This window comes from Phaseolus vulgaris, chromosome 11 (assembly GCF_051622355.1).
Source record: "Phaseolus vulgaris cultivar YP4 chromosome 11, ASM5162235v1, whole genome shotgun sequence".
In the NCBI taxonomy this organism is placed as follows: domain Eukaryota; kingdom Viridiplantae; phylum Streptophyta; class Magnoliopsida; order Fabales; family Fabaceae; genus Phaseolus; species Phaseolus vulgaris.
The window spans coordinates 6682881-6693875 of record NC_143508.1 but is presented as its reverse complement, the minus strand read 5'-3'; the positions used below and the strand labels follow the sequence as shown (position 1 = coordinate 6693875).

General features: G+C 32.9%; 1 protein-coding gene across 2 annotated transcripts; it reads right to left on the bottom strand.

Annotated features, from left to right (window-relative positions):
- LOC137827745 (zinc finger (C3HC4-type RING finger) family protein) lies at nt 1-3959 on the bottom strand. 2 transcript variants are annotated; one of them, XM_068634046.2, is made up of 4 exons: nt 3269-3959; nt 2023-2795; nt 671-876; nt 1-308 (listed from the first exon to the last, which is right to left on the bottom strand). In XM_068634046.2, exons 1-3 carry the CDS (start codon nt 3932-3934, stop codon nt 708-710), a joined length of 1608 nt encoding a protein of 535 aa, XP_068490147.1. In that variant the 5' UTR covers nt 3935-3959; the 3' UTR covers nt 1-308; nt 671-707. The 2 variants fall into 2 exon arrangements, with proteins under 2 accessions (XP_068490147.1, XP_068490140.1); XM_068634039.2 differs by lacking the exon at nt 1-308 and having other exon boundaries at nt 456-876.
- Between the last annotated feature and the right edge of the window lie 7036 nt (nt 3960-10995).

The following is a 10995-nucleotide window of genomic DNA, read 5'->3' as shown; positions in this document are numbered from 1 at the left end:
TAGTTAAAGAGAAGAAAAGAGATTGCATATTAGATATCAACCATACCATTATTTGTATTGCTTCGTCATCTACATCCATATGATCTTCATAAATAAATGAGAAAGCAGACAATACAAAAAGCTATGGACATTACACACTAGATTTCAATCATGCCATCATTTGAATTACTTCGTTATCTAACTTACCTAAAGCCCTCAAAGGAGAAAGGAACATCAATCTTGTGTGCCTATTTTCCCCATTACTGACTTCATTGCAATTTCGTTGAAATGGCTATTTTGAATTGAATGTTTGCGTCGTGGTCGTCATTCTGGTATGATATGGTAATACTAAATATCATTGTTTTTCAACGTATTGTGCATCACATAGGCAACCAAGTTAACATTAAAATAACATCATCATATATTTCGTTGTTCTTTTGGTCGATTTTTATGCCAAGCCAAAGGAAAATAAAGACTAAATTGGAGGAAATTAAAATTTTAGTTTTCTGAAATGCCTTGTGGGATGGACGCAGTGGGCTACAGTGTATTGGCAAAAAAAATGGAGCTCGGATAAGAGTGTAAAAATAAAAGGAGACGCAAAATAAGAAGAGAAAAAAAAAAGACAGTATTCATTTTGCAAATATATTTAGGATATACGAATATCTACTAGATGTAAAAGTAGGCCGTCAACCTGGTCAAGCAGAATCTAGCCAGCTGTTTGATAACCATCAGAATAAAAAGCCATCATCATAATCATCATCATCATAATCATCATCATCATCTTCTGAGTCCCTTTCCTCCATCCAAATATTGTCCTCTGCCCAGAGTGGGCAAACACATGTTGATTTTTTGTCCTTCCACTCAGCACCACAGTTATAGCAAAATTCGAAACCACATCTGCAATTACAGGAAAGAAAGGCCCGGGAATTATACAAAATGGAAACATGAATTAGAAGTGAAAGTAGCAATGGGCCAACATATTATTGCTTGCCGTTGAAGATGTTGCGATTCAACACCAATGACTTACTTCATTCATCGAAGTCTGAAAACTACTCATATATATACGTATATTACAAACTAAAGTTACTAGTTTGAGTCATCTCACTACTGCAATGGCAATGAGAAATATGTTTCTAATCATGTTCAAAGGAAAATTTTGTCCTATTTCTACAACCAATTATACTTTATGATAGTGAATGTTGGCCTTTTGGTTAATGTGACTTGGTTAACTTCCACACGTACAAATAATGCGTCTGGAGACACCAGTGGGATGATAGATTACATTATTTTTAACCATACTAAGAGGGTGGAGGAAAACCAATAAGGACATTGGAGAGAATTAATAAACGGGGTCTCACAGATAAATAATATCTCCTGAAAATTAAGTTTTTAAACGAGCTCATTAATATTATGTAAGCCATGTAGTCAACCTAGCCTAGTGTGAAAAGGCTACTGTTATTACCATATTCAATGTTAGTTCTACAAAAATACTTTAAGATATTTAAGATATCAGCATTCTTACATACACACATATGGAGAATGATAAATTACACTGATGTAACTTTTACCAAATATTACACCCTCAATAACTTTTATATAAAAGTGAATTTTGTTGATCCAGCTGTTTTTATCCCTCCTCTATCTATCTATCTATATATATGTGTGTTTTGAACTTCGGTCAGTTTATTAGAGATTACACGTGACTCTCCACATCACCCATCCAATTGCGCTTGCTTCTTGTATAACATAGAGAAATGGTAACTTATTCTCTGCTATCAGTTAAATTTTTAGTTAAACACAATTTTGTGAGTCTCATTTTTATTCGATTAGTCTCTCATGAATTTGTAGTATTCAATAATTTTTAACCAATTGAATAGTGTATTACTACTACAAATACTCCTCTATAAATAACACAATGTAGGTTAATTGTTAACAGTTATGCATGTGTACAGGGAATTATGTATGCTCACATTCCATTGTTAGGAAAAAAGAAAGATAAAGTATTCTAAAAGAAGATAAAGTATGCAAATATTATTACTATACCTGCAAGTCATGTGATAGCAACCTTCAGCAAGTTCAATCATATGGTTACACTTCACGCACTGCCGCCATAGGCTCCTTGATGCCAGAAACTTCAGCTTCAAATCTTCAGCAGGAGGGTTGGGATTCGACATTTTGTAAATATAGCATGTCATACCGCTATGCCAAGGGACCTTGCAGTTAAAACAAAAAAGGCCATGGCATTTTAAGCATTTCTTGGGTCCCGACAGTTGAGATTCTCCAATAAGATCTTTTGAGTACTCAAAGACCTCAGTTTTTGTCATTAATGCAGAGCATCTTGGATAAGGGCAGTAAACTTTGTCAGCAGTAGGAATTGAAGCTTCCAATTTGCGTTGCCGCATGGTATCAGTTAACTTTTGAGTCAAGAACTTCTGGCAGCTGTCAACCAGAAGCTCATACTTGCATCCCTCATGAGGGCACTTAGGCACAATTCCATGAAGCAACTTCACCTCCACATGCTGTTTCATGCAAGAAAAGCAATAGCGGTGTTGACATTCATCAACTGAAAAAATCTGACTGACATCAGTATCCTCCAAACATATAACACAAGTTTCATTCAAACTCTTCGTACTCCCAGGTTCCCTGGGTCTCGTGGACTGAGATACAATCGCATCTCGTGCAAGCTTAAATGCAAACTTGACATCCTGTCTGGCCAATAGCCTTGAATCGCAGTATGTAAACTTCCTTTGAAGCAGAAGAACTCGATCAATCAACATGGCGATCTTCTTCTGTTTTGGAGACCATTTTCGTCTCACCTGACCAGAAAATCAAGATATCAAAACCCTCCACACAAAAAAACATAACATCATATCCTCTCACTCATTCGTTCCCACCGTCCTAAAACCACCAACAAACAAAGCGAAATTTAAGCCACATCATAATCCAAACACACAATCTCTAACAAACCAACAATGACAGTTTTTATCACAAAAAAATCTCCAAATCAATTCAACAATTAAAGAAGTACACGTATTTTTATTAGTGCCTGCAATTAGAATGTTAAACATTTGTTTTTAGTCTCTAAGACGTTTTGATCCTTCGATTATGTTAATGTAATAGACCTTCACACAAAAATTGTCTTTCCCCGATGCACGAAAAAAGAACCACACCATGCCACATTTGAACGTAACTTGAACCTACATTACCCTATTTGAACGTAACTCACAAGTAACCGATGACTGCTTAAAGACATGTATATTTAACCACAATCACGTTCATAAAGACTCACAAATTGGAAAAGCGGAGGATAATCGGAATAGTAAATGATGCGCTTCAAGTCCAAAGAAAGAGCCACATCGAAGGCTTCAATCAACGCCTTAAGCTCCGCAACGACCTTGCTAGTTCCATTCCCAACCACCGACTTAGAAACCTGGAATATCAAATTATCATTAAGGTCACAAATCGCAACCCCTAACCCAGACAACACAACCTTCTCCCCCCTCACGTTTTCCTCGCTCACCAAACCCTTCAAGTAAACCCTAACCACGCCTTCCTCCCTCCTTCCCGACGAGGACGAACCCTCGTCGAACGGTTCCTCAAAGTTATCGCCCCACTGCTGCCAATCCGTCTCAGACATCGTCGAAATCTCCCTCGCCACCTTCTCGTCGTGGATCCTTCGGCTGACATCCTCCCTCATCTTCTGCATTTCCCTCTGGCTCTGCTCCCGGTCCTTTATCTCGCACTCCACACGCGCCAGCTCCTCGTTCAGCACTCCGTCGTCGACGAAAGGCTGTTCAATATCCGCGGACGAGGAGGAGGGATGCACAGCCAGAGAGGCCTCGAGAGCTTCCTGCAACTGAAGGCGATAGGCCAAGTCGAGGTCGGAATCCATGGCCTCCGCCACGGCGACCTCCCGGCGTTGAGCGAATAACAAGGTCAAGTCTGTGAAGTCCATGTAGAAGTAAAGAGAAAAACTGAAATATTTCAATACAGACAAACTTCCTTAATATATATATATATATATATATATATATATATATATATATATATATATATATATACTTTAAAATCAAAACAAAATATCCTATATTAAATGAACAAACATTCTTTGCAAATTAAAAAAAACATCCCACTATTTCAGGAATATCTTTATAAAATATAATAAAAGAAGTTGTTATTATATTTATTAATCATGATTTTGATTTTTTTAAAATAGTAATATTGGTTAAATAGTTTTTTTTTTAGTTTTTTTTTTTCAACTTCTTTTACCTATCTTTTTTATAACATTCTTTTGTTAGAATGAATTTTAATGTGATTAATTAATTGTAAAAGATTATTAATGGTTGGAAAAACTAAAAGTTCAATAATAAAATAATCAATATCAAATTTAAATAATAATATTGATTAAAAAGTGATTGATCAGCAAAATTTCAACGAGTAAAATTTTAACGAGTATAATTATAAAATTGATTACTAAATTTTAATTTTTTTAATCAACATATACATTAAATCTTTGTCACGGTTCATAAGTACAAAATTGTTAAAATAAATAGAAAAATGTTGAAATAAATATATAATGATATAGTGATATAATATACAATATATAAATATAATATTTGTTCATGTTTGAAAAATCATTGAAGATAAAAAAATATCAGATAAATAGAAGCTTCCAAAAATTACAACCAAATAATGTAAAATTACATTTTAAATAAAGCAAATTCTCTTCGACTTTTTTTAAACTGTGCAAAATATCTAAAATTATTTTTCATTTAGTATTTGATTTTATTGGAAACTTAAAAATCATGTGCAGTGTTAAATATTTCAATATTTTAATTTTTAAATAATTTAATCTCAGTTACCTTTTTATAGTATTTAATTATTTTATCTTATTGTATTTTTTTAATAATAATAATTATTATTACTATTATATAATTTTTTCTTAATTATGTTATTTGATGTTATTCTCTTCTTTCAATACCCCTAGTTCTTCCTCCACTTTTTTTTTATCTGCCAAGAAAAACATATTCTCTACCCCTAAATGATAAATCATATTAAAATAATAATTTAAGAATAAATTTATTTTGGATAACAAATGAATTCTACTAAGCTACACTATTTGATTAATTTAATAATTATTAAATAATCTATCTTCATTTCACACAAATATAAAATAATTAGGTTAAATAATTCATTTTCTATTAATTTTGACTTATTCTATTAAATTTATCTTTATTTATCTCATTAAAAACCAATTTCTTCCCTTAATTTTTTTTTAAATAAAATGAATATGATTGTAAAATCTTTTATTGCCAAAATTTGTGAATGGACATTTGCTCACCATTGATAATATGATTGTTATTGGTTAGGTTTACAAAATTATTAATTGTCAGAAAAACCTAAAAGTTCAATAATAAATTAATTAAATTAAAGTTTGAATACTAATTTTGGTTAAAATGTGATTTCCAAAATTTTATATTGAGAGTATAACTATAAAATTGATTACCAAATTTTGATTTTTTTTTTTTAGTTTTTCTTTTTACACCTTCTTTTACATAATTTTTTATAACATGAAAATAAATCACCTTACACAGTAAATCGTTGTCACTGTTCATAATTATAAATTTTAAAATAAAGAAAAAAAATATTTTAAAATAAAAAGATTTTTTTTTAAAAGTAAATACATAGTGATATAATATACAAAAGTCTCTTGAACTTTCTTATAAACTGTGTAAAATATTTAAAATAAAATAATGTCTTATTCAGCTTTTGTTCAAGACAGAATACTCTTTTGTCAAAGTAAATAATATTTCTTTTCAATTTAGAGGATTTAATGTCTGCTCACCATTGATTATAAGATTGTTGTTTATTAGGTATATAAAAACGATTAATTGTTGGAAAAACTTAAAAGTTCAATAGTAAATTAATTAAGTTAAAATTTAAATAATAATATTGGTTAAATTGTGATTCATGAGCAAAATTACAAATTGAGAGTATAGTTATAAAATTGATTACCAATTTTCTTTACACCCTCTTTTAGATGTTTTTCTATGACATGCATATATTTTTTTTTTACATGAACCACCTTACCTACTAAATCATCATCAAAATTCATAATTATAAAATTATTATACATTTTATAATCTATAATATTTTAAAAAAAATAGATTTTGAATTATGTATTATGAATTCTATAATCCATAAATATTTTATGAATTTTTCAGAATATTTTTTTTAAAGAACTCATTATGGATTATTCAATTTCAAAATTTTTCAATCCAAAAATAAGTTTTGGATCACTCATTTTAAAATGAAAAGCATCAATAGAATAAAGATTTTTTTTTTTATATTTTAAGAAATATGAGAATGCAGAAAAAAACAATATTTGTTTTGCTTGCTTGGAACTAAGAAAATTAGATGGACATGAAAGCCCAAAAAAATATCAAGGGTGGTGGTGGGTTCCGATTTTCAAACATGCAACACATTATCATGTTTTTAGGCTTGTTCTTCTTGCACCCTTTAACTTCTAACCATACTGCTTCATTTTTAAAATGATATTTTACCTTTTTTAGAAGTGACTTCAGGATTATTGTTATGGAAATCTTTCATAAAAGGTTTTCTGGAATTTTCAGAACATAGTTTCTTTAATAGGATTTGGAACATGCTTTCCAGAACACATAAAATACCTTCTATAATAAGCTCTTTAGAGCATGTTTTGTGTTATAAAATAAGTTCTCCAAAAAAGATTTTTCAAAATAAAATTCTCTAAACATATATGATAACTTCTAGAATGAAATTTTTAAAACGAATTTTTTCTCTTCATTTTCTTCTTCTTCAAGAGTTTATTAGAAAAAAAAAGGTACAACGATTAAGATGACGACAATAATAATAACACCGATAAAAATAACAAAGTACAATAATAAGATCAATTTTTTTCTATTAATAAGGAGTTACAGTTAGTAATAATGGAGTGTTTTTTTGAATTACTACAACACACATTACTTTGCGTTGTTGGTTTCATCAACAACAAATTAACAATAGTATTCATATCTTAACTGAATTATGTTTCTATTTTCCAAAGAAAAAACTTCTATTTTCCAAATCAGATGTAGCGTTAAATCAATCATGATTTTAGTTACTAACAGAAATACAAACTCGTAAACAGTTTTCATCTATAAAGAGTTGACCTCAATCAAATATTTTTATCCTCTTTCGCTGTTTCTCTCATACATGATTTTATCGCTAAAAATAATTAGTAGCAAATTTTATATTATAAAGAATTTTTCTTTCAGTGAGGTGGAAAAATGATACACAAACTCGTAGATATCATTGTGTTGGCCTGGGTCTGTAGTTTCATCGTATATCATTGATAGTTTTCCATTGCCTGTTTCTTCCTGCACCTCCATATATTCTTTTTTTTCACCTCCATACATTTTCATATTTATAAAAATATCTCTCTGTAATATTTTGGATTACATAATTCGGAAGTCTTTTTTTAAATTCACAATTAACTTCCGGATTACATAATCTGAAAGTATTTTTTCAGATGCATGATTAGTTTCCGAATTATATAATCTGGAAGTTTTTTTTAGCTTCCGGATTACATAATTTGGAAGTCTTTTTTTTTTTAATTAAAGTTTTAGTGTTAGGCATCACTATGCAACTTGACATCTTAGCTAAGCTGACACCTCAAGTAACAACAATCATCTGTCATCACATGAAAAAAAAAATATTATTAAAAAAAAAGAAAAAAGAAAGAAAATACAAAAATATGGGGGGACTAGACCAAAACCCATATGTTAACACAAAAGATACATAGGTAGATTATACCTATTCATAAAGAATTCTAAGAACAGACTAGCTAGGAGTCTATTATACCAATGAAATGATTCTCTATGAATAAATCCTAAATTAGCCAACTTATCAGCACATGCATTCCCTTCACGAAAAATATGAGTTACCCTAAACCTGATTGTCCACAAAAATTAAGACAAGTATTCCATCGATTCTGAAGCATCCACGGAACATTAGTCCTAGCCGTAAACGCAGAACAAACCAAGGCAGAATCACATTCAAGCCAGACATTAGTAAGTCCCATTTTTTGAGCTTCCTCCATAGCATGTATAACTCCATAAAACTCAGCAACCAAAGCAGTTTGAACTTCAAGAAACGCTGAAAAAGCACCAATAAATTCTCCCATACTCCCACGAAAAATACCTCCACAAGTAGCAAGACCAGGATACCCCCTAGCAGCCCCATCAGTATTAATTTTGACCCAGCCTGGTGAAGGAAATTTCCATCTAATAGGAAGAGGACGAAGAACTTTACCACTACGAGTCTTAATACCGAAAAACTTAATCACGTTGAAGTCCAACATATCATTCTTCATTGAAGCTTTAGACGAATTTCCCACTAGACAAGTTAAATCTTTAATTATCGAAATAGCCTTAGAAACCCCAATCTTATCCTGAAATCTAACATAATTCCTCATACGCCATATCATTCATATAGAAAAGGTTATCACCGCAAGCTTAATCAATTTAACCAAAGGACTACCATCACTCTTAATAAAAGAAAGTAGATAATCCTTATTAGAGAAATGAGAAGTAAGAAAAATTTATCGTACCCAACTCCAAATATGCAATGCGTTAGAACATTCAAAAAATAGATTTTGAATAGATTCCTCTTGCTTTTCACAAAGCGAACACATAGAACATATATGCAAACCCTTATTCTAAATATGTTGATCAGTAGGAAGTCGCCCATGAAAAAATTTCTAGAGTACTAGAGTTTTGGAAGGCGGAATAGATGAAGACCAAATGAATTTACCCCAACCACCTGGAACTCCTGGTTCCAAGAAAAAAGTCCTAGCCGATTTAAGAGTGAAACGATCAGACTCATTTAGAATCCAATTAGGAATATCCTGTTCCTCTCTAATCATGATATGATTAAAAAAATGAGGCATCTGCTGTAAAGAGAATGGAATATTCCAATCACAACCTGTCCAAAATTGAGAGACTGTATCCAGAATGCTAACACCATCAGATAACCCTGCAATATTTGCTAAAGAAGTAGTAGAGCACCATTTATCATTCCAGAAATTAATAAAAGAACCTGTACCAACAGTCCAAGAAGTATAGTCAAGTATGGTAGAATAAAATTGCTTAATTCCAGGCCAGAGAGAGGAAGATCTATAAACCGTTCTAAATTCATATTTTGATTTAAGAACCCTAGCTTTCAAGAGTAAAGACCAAGGTTTGTCGCTATAAGCAAAGTTCCAAGCAAGCTTAAGAAGATATGCATTATTTTCATGATGAAGATTAATAATATTCAAGCCTCCATCCTCAAGAGGTGAACAAATTTACCCCCAATTAACGGTAGCAATACCTTTTTTCAAAATATCACCAGTTCAAATAAAATTCCGACACCACTGCTCAACTTGCTTAATAAGTGAAACAGGCCACTTATACATATTAAAACTATAAGCTAGAGATCCAGTAATCACTGTATTGACCAGCTGAATTCGACCCATCATGCTAAGAGATTTACCTTTCCAAGATGCTAGCTTCAATTTAACTTTATCAGCCAAAGGTTGAAGAAACCGACACTTTGGAGCACCAACAAAGATAGGCACTCCTAAATAATTGAAAAGCAAACAACCATGATTACAAGAAAGAATATTTTGAATTTTGGTGACAAATCTTGGAGAATTATCCATGGTGAAGAAACTACTTTTAGAGTTATTAATATATTGACCAGAAAAATCACCATATGTTTTAAGAAAAGAACTCAAATTTCTAAGAGACTTAATATCCCCCCTACAAAAAATAAATATGTCACCAACATACAAAATATGAGAGGGAGTGAGATAACCTTGCGGACTGACCATATTTAAAATCTTCTTATCATTCACAAGCTTAGAGAGACCTGTACTAAGAACTTCCTCTGCAAGACAGAAAAGTAAAGGAGACAATGGATCACCTTGTCTTACCCCTCGACTGCAAGGAAAAAAAACCCACCAAACTACCACTTATTCTTATAGAAAACATAGCTGAACGGAGAATTGTACTAATCCAACCGACAAATGAGGGGTGAAAACCAAAGCGTTTTAAAACTAATAATAAGAACTTCCAACTCAGAGTGTCAAAAGCTTTATGAATATCAACTTTGTAAGCCACATTACCTCCTTTAACCTTTTTAGAAAGCATGTTAATAGCTTCAGAAGCAATACCAATGCAATCCTGAATCTGTCTACCCTGCACAAATCCATATTGATTAGAAGAAATGATTCTAGTAGCCACAAGTGCAAGCCTATCCGCCAGTATCTTAGAAATAATCTTAAACTTTGTGTTGCTTTTGGCTTGGATCTGCACTTTCCGCTCTTTCTTCCATTCTCGCACGCCAACTCCTTCACGGGTCATTTAATTCTCGCGCAGGTTTTTCCTGCACGGATAAAGCTTTCGTGGAGATATTTGTTGGGTGGTCGAAGGGGGAGAGGGTTCTAGATTGGCGTGGCTCTGGTTCGTCAGAATTGGGTTTTTGGTTTGCTTTCAAAGTCAAATTGCCTCACTTCATCAGCGGAATAGCTGAAGGTGCGGCACGACGGAGCTACAGGACGACGACGCGGTGCGGTGCTAGAGTCCGGTGCGGCGGCGTGGGCAGCGGGCGGTTTTCGTTTGTGCGACGGCGCCTGGGCGACGGATCGCGGTGGTTGCTGGGCTGGTGCGCGGCGTCTGCAGGTCTGGTGAAGAGGGTGGCTCTTGTGGCGGTGGAGTGGTTGGCTCGCGCGGTGCTCCGTGTTCTTGTGGAAGTTCTTGGTGACAACTTATTAGCCTTCTAAAATGACGGAGGGTTTTGCGGGTTTTCTCATACCATGGCCTTGTTTGATGGATCGGGAAGTATGTCCTAATAAAAAAAAATATTATATCCGGTCAAAGGAAGACTTTTGCTCAGGCTTTGGAAAATACATGTGACATTCCTTTGTCCCAGCTACCTACTCCTTGTATTACGGGTGAC